General features: G+C 49.6%; 1 protein-coding gene across 1 annotated transcript in view; it reads left to right on the top strand.

The window, feature by feature from the left end:
* The first annotated feature begins 1,160 nt into the window (after window positions 1-1,160).
* Window positions 1,161-17,500, top strand: part of LOC130371953 (proteasome activator complex subunit 4B-like) — a 53,009-nt gene continuing 36,669 nt past the window's right edge. Inside the window, exons 1-19 of the mRNA XM_056577845.1 lie at window positions 1,161-1,358; window positions 2,508-2,648; window positions 3,852-3,968; window positions 4,736-4,780; window positions 5,539-5,688; window positions 6,864-6,927; window positions 7,906-7,980; window positions 8,573-8,695; window positions 9,185-9,277; window positions 10,255-10,433; window positions 11,663-11,749; window positions 12,492-12,678; window positions 13,137-13,226; window positions 13,672-13,736; window positions 14,011-14,161; window positions 14,554-14,652; window positions 15,405-15,474; window positions 15,843-15,907; window positions 16,527-16,736. Of these exons, the coding sequence (XP_056433820.1) occupies window positions 1,162-1,358; window positions 2,508-2,648; window positions 3,852-3,968; window positions 4,736-4,780; window positions 5,539-5,688; window positions 6,864-6,927; window positions 7,906-7,980; window positions 8,573-8,695; window positions 9,185-9,277; window positions 10,255-10,433; window positions 11,663-11,749; window positions 12,492-12,678; window positions 13,137-13,226; window positions 13,672-13,736; window positions 14,011-14,161; window positions 14,554-14,652; window positions 15,405-15,474; window positions 15,843-15,907; window positions 16,527-16,736 (2,208 nt within the window). The 5' untranslated portion in view covers window position 1,161. The remainder of the gene's footprint in view (window positions 1,359-2,507; window positions 2,649-3,851; window positions 3,969-4,735; window positions 4,781-5,538; window positions 5,689-6,863; window positions 6,928-7,905; window positions 7,981-8,572; window positions 8,696-9,184; window positions 9,278-10,254; window positions 10,434-11,662; window positions 11,750-12,491; window positions 12,679-13,136; window positions 13,227-13,671; window positions 13,737-14,010; window positions 14,162-14,553; window positions 14,653-15,404; window positions 15,475-15,842; window positions 15,908-16,526; window positions 16,737-17,500) is intronic.

Raw genomic sequence — 17,500 nt, 5'->3', positions numbered from 1 at the left:
CGAAAACAAATATTTAAAGCACGTGACGACGCCCCTGTTCACGTAATTCATCTTCATCAGACTAACGATATTAATCTTAAGGTAAAGAAAACCAACCACCTCCAGCTGTCCTAGAAGCAGTGACGAGTGTCCAGCCCTTAAGCGTGTAAACAGATCATGCATCACGCTGGTTTAGCGTAAAGGGATTGACGTGGACAGGGTGGGTGGGTGTGTGATACCTTAAGACGGGGCTTTGCAGGGCAGGGAAGAGGAGACAAGGAAAGTGGACACTTAATGAGTGTCTTTATTTCCTGTATTTAAAAGGGACTGTGAATACACTAGTGTGTTTAAAAGGCCTTGAGTGGCAGGACGTTGATGCATAACAGAGACTAAGTATTCATAATCATCCGCATTTATTTAAGATGGAAACGATATCCAATTCGGTAGACTTTGTTCAAAGAGTCAATCAACCATGAAGATATAGGGTGGTGGGTTACAACGGAGATAAAGCCAGTATAAGTGTACTATATATACATTTGTATGTTGTTTTTTCTATCTCTATTTTAAATAAATAAATGTGTTCATTTTCGCGGCTTCGAAACTAGAAATAAATCAATTAATATGAAGCATTGCATAAGGTCGGCTATATCTGTTTGATTGGTGGCCTTGGGGCCCGGCGGCGGGCAGTGGAACAGGAAAAGGCATTAACCCAGTTATCAGATTAGCCTGCGGATTACCTCAGCACAAGCACTTGCGCGTGGATTTGAAGTTGGGAGACTTTCTTTTTGTCCCGTGCGTAAATTTAACGAGAAGAATGCACCTTCTTTCCATGAGTGTCTCAGCCTGCGAGTAGGCCTATTTCACGATGGGATCTGTTGGTTGTGAATAGCGCTGGCGATGAGCGTGCTGGCCTAACGCAAAAGTCTGGGATTTGAAGCGCAGCAGCGGCGGGACATCGCAGGTCACAGCGGGACCGTCTTGGCTCATACCGCTCATTAGCGTCCTGGCGCACATAATGCTTTTACGCGCCGAGTGCCTTTTCTCCAGCTGAGTTGACGCACAGCGTGGGTGATGCGGTTTGAAACCATTGAGACGAGAGCATATTTCTAAGAGGTATTCTGGTTCGTATCCATAAAGAAAATTAATCTACTGACCCAAGTGATCATGCGAGGACCAGCGGAAATGATGACCGTGGACCGCACAGACTCCGCGTTCGTCCCCCAGAAGGAGATCGTATATAACGGCCTGCTGCCCTACTCCAGCCGGCTGGACCGGGAGGCCTCCGAGCTGCTGGCCACCATCAAGGCCAATCTGAGCCGGGCTGTGCTGGTCCGGGAGCTGTGGCCCGGGGCCGCGTTCTGGTGCAGGCACCTCTTCTCGTGAGTCACAGAGCAGTGCAGTTAGGGGTCAGGGTCAGGTCCTTAATAACCCACCGTGTGCGTAATGTAGGGTATCCTGGCTTGTATGCAATTACCCCTATGTTATTGCCCTCTTTCTTTGGGCTTATTGAGAATATTAACGCATTGCGTGACTATATTTGCCGAGCATTTACATCCCTCTAAACTATTATGTGGTTTTCCCGACTAAATTACACCTGGCTTCTTATGGACGGGGGCCCTCGCTTGGTCCCTCGCCTAGGCTGCGCGAGGATCCTGAACATAGAAATATGTTTAGGATCCTGAATTGTGTCGTTATCCCGCTTTACCGCAGTATAACTTCCGGTCTGTTTCTTCCTATGAGCTGCTTACGACAGTTAGAAGCAATCGTTGGAGCAATAACAAAAACAAGAAAATAAAAGAATTACATTTTTGTGGACAAATTTAACCTTCCAATATTCGAAACATTGAACAGAAACGGATATCCCTCCCCCAGAAGTCCCGCCCAACGTGCCTCTCTCCAATGCGATGCAACTGAGAGTCCCGCCCTCTCCCTCCCCAATGACGTTCATTTAGAGATCATCCCATTCCAGGCGTTCCGCCTTAGATGAGTTAGTTTAATTAGGTTAATTCTGCCAACTAGCCCCTCTGCACCACTTTCACGTAGAGCACGTGGAACATAGCTCCTCCAATAGGCAGCCACTGAACTTTCAGCGTGTAATTGAAGCGCTGAGTTCTTCTGACTGTCCTTGGCATGACAATATGTTTATGGATAGACTCGGCGCTGTGTCTCATCAGCTCATGTGTTTCAGATCGTTCTTTCACTTGTCTCGTCCGTCTCCGTGGTCTGTGTCCCTCTTAGTTGGGGGCAGTAGCTCAGCGGTAGAGCGGGTTGGCCACAATATTGGCCACAATGTTGCTAGTTCGATCCCCGGCTCCTCCTAGCGGAGTGTCGAGGTGTCCCTGAGCAATCCACCTCATCCTTACTGCTCCTGACGAGCTGGCTGTCGCCCTGCGTGGCTGACTCCGCCCTCGGTGTGTGAATTTGTGCATGAATGGGTGCATAAATGGGTGAATGTCGGGCAGTGTTGTAAAGCGCTGTTGGATGAAAGCGCTTTATAAATACAGTCCATTCATTGCCCATCCCTCCAGGTTCCTGAAGCTGTACGGACTACGATTCAGTAAGGAGGACCACGTCCAGTTCATCAGGCTGCTGTACGAGCTGGTGACGCTGCCCCATCTGGAGCCACATGTCATGCAGAGCTTCGCCCGGCTGCTCATCCAGTTGCTGAAGTGGGTGGTCCACGTACACACATGTACACACACACACGCACGCACGCACGCTCGCACGCACGCACGCACGCACGCACGCACGCACGCACGCACGCACGCACGCACGCACGCACGCACGCACGCACGCACGCACGCACGCACGCACGCACACACACACACACAGGTAGACACAAAAAACATGCACGTGTACACACATGTGCATGCACACAAACAAACACGCACTTGTACACACACACACAAACACGCATGCACGCACAAACACACACAGACAGGCGCACAAACACGGTGACGCACACACACTCATGTACGCATACACACACAAACATACACACCAACACACACACACACACACACACACACTCTTAATCTGTCAAGGTGCAAGTGTGTGACAAGAAGCAGCTGCAGAAGGGAGAATCCGAACGTGTTCTATAAAACTGATTGTATCAAGCGTTCCTTGACGGGTGAAACAAAGACGGTGTCACGGTGCATATTCCCAGATCCTCTCCGATAGTTTCACCTTCCAGACCCCAGAGGCCAGTTCTGACATTTTCTCAGGGCTGCTCAAACCGTTCACACACTTTTCTCAGAGTGCGACAGCGGTTTGTGGTCAATAGCCTCTAAATGTTTCCACTTCGGTCGGGGGCTGGGAACACGTGTCTAATGAGGGGCCGTGTCAGACGACCGCTCGGGGATGAATGGTTCACTTCACAACGCGTGTTCGCCACGCCCTGCCTCTCAAACGTCTGTGGTCGGCTCCCGTCGGCATGACTCCGACGGCGCTCTCATTCGGGGGCTTGATGGACATGAAGCCCAGGTGGTGAGCAGCCCCCAGATCCTCCGACTTCCGTCAGCGACCAGCGCTTGTTCTGGAGCTGACCCCTGCGGTGTCTGGTGTCGGAGCGGGAGCGAGCCGTTCGTTCCCCGTAAGATAAACAAAGCGCTGTGCAGACTCCCGGCTGAGGCAGATCAGGGCTGGGGGGCGGCGCTCAGGGCCTGTCATCTGGTTCACGTCAACCTTTTGCATACCTCACTTTCTCAACCTTTCAATTAGTGCATTCTCCTCTCTCTCTCTCTCTCTCTCTCTCTCTCTCTCTCTCTCTCTCTCTCTCTCTCTCTCTCTCCCTCTCCCTCGTTTAACCATTGTAACTCTTGCGACGCCGGGCTCCACCATTTTGATTAACTCCTCTGCCCCCCCCCTGACAGGAAGAAGGAGCTGCTGTCCAGGGACGACCTCCAGTTACCGTGGCAACCGCTGTACCTGCTGTACGACCGCGTCGTCTACTCCAAGACGGAACACCTGGGCCTCGTCTGGTACCCCAGGTGACGGCCAGTCCGAGACACGCCCACATGCATGGAGACGCCCCCCACGCACACGCACATGTGCACGCACACATGCACACTCACGCACACACGCACATGAACGCACATGAGCACACGCAAGCAGGCACACAGAGGCACACACGCACACAATGACGTACGCATTGACATGCACAAACATTAACACACACACACACATACATACACACACACACACACACACACACACACACACACACATATACGCACCCACACTCACGCAGACACACATGCAAACACATACAGACAGTACACAGGCCCACGCACGCACACACACATGCGCACACAGACGCACACAGACTCTCTTGCCTGTGTGTCTCTTGCCTTCATTTTCTCAATATTCCAGGATTAGATTTCTGTGTCTCTCTGCACAGCTTTGATGAAACTCAAGCCCCTCAAATCCCCTCGCTCCAGGAAAATAGTTTTTCCAGGATATCTGACCTGGTGGGGGTCATTTGAATTCCATCAGATAGTGAAATGAAAACATAGACACACACACACACACACACACACACACACACACACACACACACACACACACACACACACACACACACACACACACACACACACACACACACACACACACACACACACACACACACACAAACACCAACACACAGACACCAAACATGTAAACTCACGGACACACATGCATGCACGCGCACGCACACACAGACACACGCAAACACACACTTAACAATCAGCGTCTGTTCTGTTCCTACTTGCAGCTCGGTGGAACACATCCTGAAGGCGTTGGTGAGGAACTGCAGACTGTGAGTCTCCAGCCGCACCAAGACGTCTAGAACATGTGGAACACATCTACAACATCTAGAACATCTCGAACGTCTAGAGCATCTGGAACAAACCTAGAACATCTGGAACACATCTAGAACATCTAGAACACATCTACAACATCTGGAACACATCTACAACATCTGGAATATCTAGAACATCTAAATTATAACATCTATAACATCTGGAACATCTATAACATCTGGAACACCTAGAACATTTTGAACACCTAGATTAGAACATCTAGAACATCTAGAACCTTTAGAACATCTATAAAATCTAGAATAGCACATCTAGAACATCAACATTTACAACATTTAGAACATCTAGAAGATCTAGAACGTCTAGAACACCTAGAACCTGTAGAACGTCTCGAACATCTGGAACCCGCGTCCCAGTGACCGGATGGAGGGCCACAACCGTTCCTGTTCTTCTTCTCTTTACATCTTTAAATGTTTAAACGTGACGGCATGTGTCCCTGAGCAAGGCACCTCACCCTAACTGCTCCTGACGAGCTGGCGGTCGCCCTGGGTGGCCCACACCGCCATCGCTGTGTGAATGTGTGCATGAATGGGTGATTGTTAGGCAACATTGTAAAGCGCTTGGTTAGAAAAGCGCTGTATTAATGCAGTCCATTTACCATTGAACAACGAGCGTGTCCCCCTGATCGTGTCCCTCTGTCCTCCATGTCCGTCTGTGCCCCTGTACCCGTGTGTCTCGTCCCTGTCTACCCTGGCAGGTACTTTCCGGCGTCGAGCACCCAGGAGATGCTGAGCGAGTGGCGCCCCCTGCTGTGCGTGTTCGACGCGGTCATGCTGAAGGCCGTCAGCAACATGGAGCTGTTCCTGCCCACCGTCATGCCCCCCCCGGAGCACCCCCAGGGCTTCCTGTGAGAGAGAGAGAGAGAGAGAGAGAGAGAAGAGAGAGAGAGAGAGAGAGAGGGAGAGAGAGAGGGGAGGAGAGAGGGAGAGAGAGGAGAGAGAGACGAGGAAGAGAGGGGAGGGGGAGAGGGGGAGAGGGGGAGAGAGAGAGAGAGGGGGGAGAGAGAGAGAGGGAGACGGGAGGGGAGGAGAGAGAGGGAGAGAGAGAGAGAGAGGGAGGAGAGGGGGAGAGAGAGGGGGAGAGGTGGAGGAGGGAGGTGAGAGAGAGGGGAGAGGGAGGGGAGGGAGAGAGAGAGAGAGAGAGAGGGGAGAGGAGAGGGGAGGGGAGGGAGAGAGAGGGAGAGGAGAGAGAGGGGGGAGAGGGAGAGAGAGAGAGAGAGAGGGAGAGGGGGGGGGGAGAGAGAGGAGAGGGAGAGAGAGAGAGAGAGAGAGTGAGAGAGAGAGAGAGAGAGAGGGAGAGAGAGAGAGAGAGAGAGAGTGTGTGTATGTAACTGAACCCTGAGTACCTCTCTCCATGTGGTTCTGGTTCCCACCTGTGTGCCCCCTCAGCGCTGTGAGTGCCTCAGTGTTTGACGTCCCCGTCCTTCTCCCTGCCGTCCGTTAACGCAGTCGGGGGGGGGGGGGGGGGGGGGGTCTGACCCGGGATCAGACGCCGCTCTTTGTTAACACGTTCCCAGCGGCTGTGGGGGGGAAACGACACCCTTGGAGGGACAGCGTTCGCGGACGACGCCGTCATCCCATCCAAGGCCTCCTCCGTATTCGCCACTGCTTGACCTCTGACCTCTGCGGACTCCCCCCCCCCCCCCCCCCCCCGACCCAGCCGGGTATTTCCGCGGCTATTTCGGACTTCTTGGGGGGGCTCTTTGTTTTATATCCACCCCCCCACACACACCCACACACACTCATGGGGGGTGTCTCCCCCGGACACTCTTTGGGGGAGGCCGTTCATCACGTTGCCCGCGGGGAGTTTCCACGACGCCTCGTTTTTAAAAAAAAGTGCCTTTTTCCATCTTTAGTGTTCCTCAGTCTGTCCGTCCGTCCGTCTCCTGCCGCGGGTCTGTCTCCGCTTCCAACGCCCATAAGAGGGAAAGAGTGAGATCATCACTCAGGGATGGATTAGGGAAACTCGGTGTGTGTGTGTGTGTGTGTGTGTGTGTGTTTATTTACTTTTCTTTTTTTCCAGTTTGTGGTTTGATGAGTTAATGAGTCTCTGGATGGCCGTGCAGAATCAACCCAGCTGGGAGGGGGTGAGTGACTGAACACACACACACACACACACACACACACACACAAACACACACACACACACACACACACACACACACACACACACACACACACACACACACACACACAACACACACCACACACCTATACACACACACACACACACACACACTGACACCTATACACACACACACACACACACACACACACCTATACACACACACACACACACACCTATACACACACACACACAATGAGACCCACACAGCGTGACACATGCACCCACACACATTCACATTGCGAGAGACGAGCACACACACAGCAAACACTTACGCACACAGAGAGACACACACAAACGCACACACACACACACAGCGAGACACACAGCAAACCAAGCACATACACAAACACCGAGACACACACACACACATCGAGACACGCACATACACACAGCGAGACACGCATACAACCACACACACACACACACATACACACACTTAGTTCAGTTTGGTTTAGTTTAGTTAAAAGGGGCCGTGCTCAGCACAACAGGTGGGCCAGAACTACCTGGAGTCTCCAGGGACTCCAGGTATAAGTTAGCCATGATGCTAGCTCTAAAGCCCACTTATACCTGGAGTCTCCAGGGACTCCAGGTATAAGTTAGCCATGATGCTAGCTCTATAGCCCACCTGGAGTCTCTGAACCAAAGTGTTGCGTTTGCTGCCGGCTGGTCCCCTCATGACGACCGCGCTGGCTGAAGACAGAGTCTCCACCTCCAGATATCACTTAGGATCTCCTTAGCATTTCTTTCCTTCCATTTTTGTGTGTCAATCTCTCCAGCTGGCAGCAAACTACACGTTTGGTTTTTCCACTTCCTCTCCTCTTCAGCGTTTTGCTTTCTATCATAATGAATATAAAAGGTGCATGGAAAGACCTCTTGGCGTCTGTGAGGATCAGAAGGTTTGTTTCTGGGTGGGTGACGGCTGATGTTCTGTCTGCAGCACTTGGTGAACCTCTTCGCTCGCCTGGCCAACGACAACATCGGCTACGTGGACTGGACCCCCTACATCCCTACTGTGGGTCATAAACACCTCTGAGAGTGGATGTCTGTGTGTGGATGTTTGCATGTGTTTATTTTACAGGTATTGGCATGTGTGTGTTTGTCTGTGTGTGTATGTGTGTGTGTACGTGTGTGTGGGTGTGTGTGTGTGCGTGCGTGTGTCTGTGTGTGTGTCTGCGTGTGTGTGTGTGTGTCGGTGTTTGTTGCCAAACATATTTGATAATACAGATTACGCCATTAACATGGAGAACTCATTTCACCGATTGTGGGCATATGAATGTGTTTGGTGCGTTGGTGATTGTGTGTGTGTGTTTGTATGTTTGTGTGTTTGCATGCATGCATCTATGTGCGTGTGTTCATTGCATGTTTGTGTGTTTGTTGTGTGTGTTTGCATCCATGCATGTGTGTGTGTTTGTTGCATGTGTGTGTGTGTGTGTGCGTGTGTGCATGTGTTTGCTTCCATGTGTGTGTGTGCCCTTGCATGCATGGGTTTGTGTTTGTTGCGAGTGTGTGTGCGCGCCTGTTTGTGCGCGCCTGTGTGTTTGCGTGTGTGTGTGTGCGTGTGTGTGTGTGTGTGCGCGCCTGTGTGTGTGTGTGTGTGTGTGCAGATCTTCACCAGGATCCTCCGCAGTCTGAACCTGCCCGTGGGCGTGGGTCACATGGTCACCTCGCGGTACCTCGCCAACACCTACGACATCGGACACCTGGTGCTGTGGATCGCCGCCCTGCTGGTACACACACACACACACACACACACACACACACACACACACACACACACACACACACACACACACACACACACACACACACACACACACACACACACACACACATGCACACCCTAACACAGATACATGCACACGCACCCTCATACACACACACAGATACACGCACACGCACACACAGATACACACATGAATATGCACACACACACGCAAACGCACGTGCACACACACACAGACACCTGCAACACACACGCACACACACACACTCTTGCTCTCTCTCTCTCTCTCTCTCTCTCTCTCTCTCTCTCTCTCTCTCTCTCTCTCTCTCTCTCTCGTGCTCCTCATTCAAACTCACACTCACACTCACAGACACAGACACAACATGCACACACACACATGCACAATCCAATGTTATTGTATTTGTATGGTTAATTGGGTAAAGAGGGTCATTGTACGGATGTTGCCTTACCTCCCTGGTCGTTGCCCCTGCAGGGCGGGCCAGGGAACCCCGCGCAGAAGCAGCTGACCTGCCTCTTCGACAGCATCGCCTCCTTCTACCATCCGTCCAATCACGGCCGCTGGCAGGCAAGGCTCTCAGTGATGCTCTTTCCCATTGTATCTGTCTCTGTCGCACACACACACAAACACATGCACACACACACACACACACACACACACACACACACACACACACACACACACACACACACACACACACACACACACACACACACACACACACACTAACAAACACATAGACACACATGCACACACAAAGATACACACACACACACACACACACACACACACACACACACACACCACACACACACACACACACACACACACACACACACACACACTAACAAACACATAGACACACATGCACACACAAAGATACACACACACACACACACACACACACACACACACACACTAACAAACACATACACACACACACACACACACACACACACACTAACAAACACATACACACACATGCACACACAAACACACACACACACGCACACCCAAGCACACACACACACACACACCCACTAACACACACATACACACACAAACACACACACACGCGCACACACAAGCACACACACACACACACACACACGCACACACAAGCACACACACACACACACACACACACACACACACACACACACACACACACACACACAAGTACACACCCACAAACACACTTGCACACGCGCAGACACATAAACATGTATACTTCATAAAGGCCGGCGCTGTTTCCGGTCTCCATGATGTGATTTACGTTGTTGTGGAACCGGGTTCTGCTCCCGTCTGTGACAGAGAGAGGAGAGAGGGGAGTCACAGACATGCGTTGGACCAACATGTGTGGACGGCGATAGTCTAGCCTTGTTTGTTTGTGCGCTAAATGTTGTTGTGTGTTTCCGCTTGCGGGGCTGTGTGTGTGTGCTGATAACAACACTCACTTGTGTGTGTGTGTGTGTGTGTGTGTGCTCGCCTGTGTTCATGCATGTGTGTGTGTATGTGTGTGCGTGTCCCCTTCGCCCCCCTAGTCCCGTCTGATGCGTCTGCTGCAGCGTCTTCCCGCCACGGTGGTGCGGCGGGTGCACCGGGAGCGCCACGCCCCCCCCAGCTGGATTCCCCCCGTCCCGGAGCCCCAGAGGCTGAGCGACGCCCACCTGCTGGAGTTCAGCACCAGCCTCAGTGGCGCCGCCCTGCTGGCCATGTTCAGGTACTGCCGTACGAAGGTGAAACTGGAACACAGCATGAATATCAAGTTCATAATTTTGCAATATTTATACTTTCTAAGTATGATGTAATTCCGAGTAAAGCAGGGTGCTCATTGTTGACTTGAGTCAATTCGCTTTTGGAGAAAGAATACATAAGTTTGTGTACGGGAAATGATGAACACACGCTGTGAATGAATGAAGAAATGAATGCGTCATTGAATGAACTACGAGGAGCAGAGGAAGATATGTGTTCTGTCGAGCCTGATATTTATGATATATCGGCCCATCACAGATTTATCGCTATCAGTGTCGATGTTTGACGATGTGAAAACTTTTGAAACAGTGTTTATTTTCCGTTGAACCTCTCAGTGCTTAATCTTATAGCACATCCCTGTAAACAAAACTCTGTTTGAGGGTTAGTAGAAGGGTAAATTAGTAGCCCTACTGGCCATGTGGGGGTACTACAGGCCGGCCGAGAACTTAACAGTGTGTTGAAATTGGAACACAGCATGAAACTAAAGTGCATAATTCTCGCAATTTTTATACTTTGTAAGCATGATGTAATTCCAAGTAAAGCACGGACCCTCATTTGTCTATGTGCGTGTAAGCAGAACACAGTTGTTTGGATACTTTATCCACACTTTGATGTATAGATGAATAGTCCTGAAATGGCAGGAATTAGTCACAGTTTCATGCTGCCTTGTTAAGATGTTTATGCAAATGAGTCGCATTACACAGCTGAGATCAAAGCCGTCTGCTGGCGACGGCATTGCAGCATGCAGGATTTACAAGACACAGACCTAGGCAGGAATGACCTTAATCGGAGTCATTAGGGATTATCCCTCCGTCTACCTGGCTGTCGGTTTGTTTGTCTGTCTGTGCGTGTGGGTATGTGTCTGTGTGTATGCTTATGTTTATGCATATTTGCGTGTTTGTCTATCTACGGTTTGTTTGTCTATCTGTGTGTGTGTGTGTCTGCGTGTCTGTGCGTTTGTGTATGTCTGCGTGTGTGCATCTGTGTTTGTGTGTGTTTGTGTGTGTATGTGTAAGTGTATGTGTGTGCATTTGGCATGTATGTGCATGTGCGTCTGTCTCTGTGTATGTGTATGTATGTCTTTATCTGTGTGTGTGTGTGTGCTTAAGTCTCTTTTTATTTGTCTGTGTGTACGTGTGTCTCCGTCTGTGCCCGTGTGTTCTGGTGTCTCTGCCGCCCCCTTGTGGCGGTCTGTAGTAAGACGGGCAGCATGGACGCAGCGTTCGCCCTGCAGCACCTGGCCCTGCTGTCGCCCCAGCTCAGCATCCCCCCTGTGCTGGAGAAGTACGTCCCAACGCTGCTGCTCACTCGCTCATCATAATAACCGCCTTCAAATTGCATAATTGTATTTGTACAAATGCTCATAATGCTTTATATTTTCAAACATTATTGAAGGTACACAAAGACAAGACCTTTCACATGCGTTGACCAAATATATGAAAAGCTAGATCAGTTTTCAAACAAGTAAAATTACCGAGATAATAAATGTTTATTCATAATGTAAAAGTGTTTTGTGACGTTACAATTATTAGTTGAATTGTTTTGATCATTACTTTTGCTCATGCAGGTACTCATGCAGTAGCTGATGTGTTTGTCCTGTGTGTGTTTGTCCTGTGTGTGTTGGCATGTGTGTGTTGTGTTTGTTGCACGTGTGTTGGCATTGTTTGTCCTTTTGTGTTTGTTTTTGTTGTACTTGTTTTGCCATGTGTGTGTCCTCTGTGTATGTGTGTGTGTATGTGTTAATGTGCAAATGTTTACGTGGATGTGTGTGTGCGTGTATATATGTGTAATTGTCCTGTGTGCGTGTGTGTGTATTCGCATGTGTGTTTGTGTTTGTCCTGTGTGCGTGAATGTGTGTGTTTGTTTGTATGTGTCCATGCGCAAATGTTTGCGTGGATGTATGTGTGCGTGTGTGTGTTTTTGCGTGTGTGTGTTTGTGTGTGTCCGTCTGTGTGTGTGCGTGTGTGTGTGTGTATGTATATGTGTGAGCGTTTGTGTGTGTGTGTGTGCCGGTCTTCCCTCTCAGGACCTACGTTGCCATGGAGACGCTGACGGAGCCCCACACCCTGACCGCCACCCTCAGCTGCATGGTCGGCATGGCCCGCAGCCTCGTCTCCCCCGGCAACAGCTACCCAGAGGGCCGAGTGCACGTGCTGCCCCTGCTCATGGGGGCGCTGCCCGGAGTCGACCCCAACGACTTCAGCAAGTGCATGGTGGGTAATGACGCTCTATGACATCACTTCCCCTCTCGCTCACCAGCACGCTGTTTGAAGATCGGATATCAAACAAAACATGTTCCTTCTAGGTCCTGGGTAATGGAACTTTAAGTGAGAGAATTTGAAGGTATTGGAGACAATAGCAACAGAATAAATAGGTTTTTGATTTTCTCACTGTGTCAATTTTGAATTCATTCACTGTGTCCATTTTTAATTGACACAGTGCATGAATGAACAAGTGAGTGAATTCCCAGGAGGTAAATGAGATCGATTTTCTGTCTCACTGTATCCAGATAACACGAATGAATGAATGAGTGTTTCTGTCCAGTAGCACAAGTGAATGAATAAGTGTTTTCTCACTGTGTCCCGGACCGGTAACACAAGTGAATGAATGAGTGTTTCTGTCTCCCTGCGTCCAGGTGAATGAATGAGTGTTTCTCTCTCGCTGTGTCAAGGTAACGTTCCAGTTCATCGCAACCCTGACCACCCTGGTGCCTTTAGTGGACTGTTCCTCTGCTCCCTCCCAGCGAAGCGACCTCACAGAGGTACACACGCACAGACACACACGCGCACGCACACACACACACACGCACACGCAAGTACACAAACATGCATACACCAAAGCGAGAACGCACACACGCATGTGCACGCACACACGCACGAACACACGCACGCACACATACAAACGTGTGCATGCATGCGTGTGTGTGTGAATGTGTATGCATGTGTGTGCATGTGCATGAATGCAAATGAATATGCTGACAGTCTGCTGTCAGCATATTCATAAAAGAAAGTGGTGAGTAAAAAAGTGAGTGGTAAGCTTTAACTATTTACCAGAACGTTTTAATTCATCGATATTGACATAATGCCTGACATATCCATCCATATAGTTGGATCTCAACACATTTGCAATAATAAACAAGTGAACCGTAATAAGTATTGATCCAGAGATGAAGAGACTCTAAGACTGAGTCTCCTCCTCGTCCTCAGATGGAGACAGAGCTGTGTTTCGTCTCAGCACAGTTTGAAGACTTTGTCCTCCAGTTTCTGGACAGGTATGGCAAGTGTTAACCTCATTAATGAAAATACTTGTTTATAAATGTATTATTGCGTAATATTACATTAATAACGTAGCATAAACTTTTAATGCAAAAAAAGATGAATACAAATCGACAATTATTATAAATAATTGAATATATAATTTATATAATATAATCTAACTTCTCTCCCTCCCATGCTCTCTCTCTCTCTCTCTCTCTCTCTCTCTCTCTCTCTCTCTCTCTCTCTCTCTCCCCCTCCCTCCCTCCCTCCCTCCCTCCCCCTGTCCAGGTGCTTCTCCCTGGTGGACAGCAGTGCTCTGGAGCAGACGAGGGGGGAGACGGAGACGGACACCCAGAACCAGCTGGAGAGCCTGCTGGAGCTGGGGCTCACATCCACCGTCAGCACCATCCTCACCCAGTGCTCCCCGGAGATTTACCAGGCAGGACACACACACACGCACACAATCACACACACGCACACACACACACACACACACATACACGGCTCTTCTCGATGCCATGGAATGTTCCCTTCACTTGCATGGGCCCTTCACAACTTCCGGCGGAAGTTATATTATATTTGATAATTATATTTGATAATTCTCCGTTGCTAAGCATTTAACGACCGCTGTCAAGGTAGGTGGATTTTTTTTGCCGTCGTTCGTATCACTCCGCAAGTAGTCCGGTAACCTGTCAACCCCCACCGTACTCGGTTGCCATGCGACGTCAACGTCTTTGGCGGACTATTTCTCTGCTGATCGACGCTACGAATGCTGGTAGCAAGTCAGTAGCACCGCCTCACCGTTGACGTTGATCACTGCTGACGCTACAGGTGGCGCTCCGTAAGCTGCACCTGTTCGCCACCAGCAGCACCTTCGAGACCTGTGTGTCCGGCCGGATGGTGGCCGACATGTGCCGCGCCGCTGCCAAGGTGTGTGTGTGTGTGTGCGTGTGTGTGTGAGTTTGTGTATGGTTGTGCGCGCGTGTGTGCGTACATTTGAGTGTGAATGGTTGTGTGCCTGTGCGTGTCTGTGCATGCGTGTGTGTGTGTGCGTGTGTGTTTGTGCAGTATGTGTGTGTGCGTGGCCCTACCTGGTATATCTTCTTGGTGCACTCGGCCAGGATTGGTACTGTGTGTGTGTGTGTGTGTGTGTGTGTGTGTGTGTGTGTGTGTGTGTGTGGGGGGGTTTGTGTGTGTTTGTTTGTGTGTCTGTGTGTGTTTGTCTGAGTGTAGTTGTGTACTTTTTTGTGTGTCTGTGTGTGTTTGTCTGAGTGTAGCTGTGTGCTTGTTTTTGTGTCTGTGTGTGTTTGAGTGTAGTTGTGTGTGTGTGTGTGTATGTGTGTGTGTTTGTCTGAGTGAAGGCCTTGAAAGGACTTAGTTTGTTGACTAGAAGTATTTCTATGTAATAATCAAGCATATCATCCAACTTAAAATGGTCCTTGCCTTGTAAGCTAAATACATAATTAGTTTTCATTATTATACATGATTATATAATATATATTTTCCTTAAGCTGTTTCTGTTCTTTCCTCTGCTATGCAATTTCTTTCTTGCATTCTTGATAAGTTTGCATGTGCACGTGTGCGTGTGTGTGTGTTCGTGTGTGTGTCTGTGCATGTCTGCGTGTGTGCGTGCGTGTGCGTGCGTGTGTGTGTGTGTGTGTGTGTGTGGGTGTCTTTCTCAGTGTCATCCTGCTGAGGCACTCCGTCTGTTCGTCCCTCACTGCTGCAGCATCATCCTCCACATTACTGACAGTCAGTACCACCCTGTGTGTGTGTGTGTGTGCGTGTGTTTTTGTGTGTGTTTGTATGTGCACGTTTTTGTTTCTGGGTTCGAACGTTGTTTAAAGCATTTGGGATGATGTCAATACAAAAAAAAATCCAACAACATAAGACTAGTTGTTTTTAGGTATTTGAATGCAGATCTATACAAATGATAGTGTATGGTACTGGACAGAGGAGATGTGAATTAAAAAGGAACATTTATTCCAAGCCTTGTAGATGCCAAAATATATTTCCCTTTGAATGGACTCCAGCCCACTGAGTCCTCGACAATGTCTGGATAAGTTACTTAACTTTGTGCGTGTGTGTGTGTGTGTGTGTGTGTGCGTGTGTGTTTGAAGCTGAGACGCTGAACGAAGACGAACCGGACAAGGAACTGCTGTGGAATCTCCAGCTTCTGTCTGAGGTGAGGAGTTGCTCTCTCCCTTCCTCCTTCACCGTTGCTAAGCATTTAATGACCTCTGTCAAGGAAAGCGGATTTTTTGCCGTCTTTCGTATCACTCCGCAAGTAGTCCGGTTACTTGTCAACCCCAGCGTACTCGGTTGCTAAGCGACGTCAACGTCTTTGGCGGACTATTCTCTCTGCTGATCAACACTGCGAATGCTGGTAACAAGTCAATTGTAAAAAGACACACCGTGTTATTTTTTCATTTTGGCAAGTCGCCGTGTAATAAGCGGGATAATGTATAGAATGTCGCCGGTCATTATCGAAAATAAGGCCCTTCAGGGCGAAGCAAGACACCCCCACTTCGCGTCGGTGTCCGGTTCGCACTGTCTGAGGTTATTTTCCCGATAATGACCGGCGTTCTATACATTACCCCTTACATATATAAATATATGTATAAATAAAATAATTGACCTGTCGCTAAGCTCCGCCCTTAGAACGCAGACGAGCCGATGACATTCCAGCCTCAACTGTACTCGGACATCAGGAGGAGGCATACTATACCAATTTAATGGCGGATTTATGTTGTTTGTGTGAATAAAACTGTGACTTTGCGACGGGTCCACCGCGTGCCCTGCAGGTGGCGCGTGTGGACGGCCGGGAGCTGCTGCCGTACGGCGGGGCCCTGGAGCAGACCCTGAGTGCCAGCGTGGGGCTGCGCTGCAAGCGGGCGTACGGCCTGGCCTGCAGCCTGCTGGAGCACGCGCTGAGGGCCCTGAGCCTGCACTACCCCACCGAGTACCGCAGCACCCCGGGGGGCTGGGGGGGCCCCGGGGGGCTCCCCATACGGGTACACACACACACACAGACACACAGACACACACACACACACACACACACACACACACACACACACACACACACACACACACACACACACACACACACACACACAAACAAACATGGAAACACGCACACACACACACACACACACAAACAAACATGGAAACACGCACACACACGTGCACACTAAGGATGGGCAAAAGGATTATTTTCCGGGAATCAGTTCTTTCAGTTCCGCTCATCATCACGATTCATTCGTTTGATTCGTTCATTTGATTCGTTCGTTAAGTCAGATGGTCTGTTACGTCATTTGCCAGGGAATCGGAAATTATGGAATAAATGTTAATCAACATGCATGTAGCCTACTACTTTCTAATGTTCTGGTGAAATTACCCCGGTTAAGAGTGAATATTAAACAAAATATCCTTAATACATAATGGGGTACAGTAAGAATTAATTGGCGTCTTCCAAGTAGCGCTAATAAGCAGTGAAGCACGTTAGCAACTAACAAACGAGACTCGTAATGGTAGGTAAAAACAATACTGTGGCGAGCAGCACGGTAAGGACGAGACGGGAGCCCAGGTTAAACGGTTATGCAACTCTCGTGCCCCTCACACCGCAAGACTCCGAGAGCTGCCTGTATTGAACGCACACCGAGCATAACAGCAACACGGCACCCCTGACCAACACACACAACACTCTCACTAATGGTCGCGATTACACTACACATCACACATCAATGGAACTACACACAATTACCCCCCCCCCCCC

Source organism: Gadus chalcogrammus, chromosome 18 (assembly GCF_026213295.1).
Source record: "Gadus chalcogrammus isolate NIFS_2021 chromosome 18, NIFS_Gcha_1.0, whole genome shotgun sequence".
NCBI classification, from domain to species: Eukaryota; Metazoa; Chordata; class Actinopteri; order Gadiformes; family Gadidae; genus Gadus; species Gadus chalcogrammus.
The sequence above is the reverse complement of the archived record's forward strand: the minus strand, read 5'-3'. Positions and strand labels throughout refer to the sequence as shown.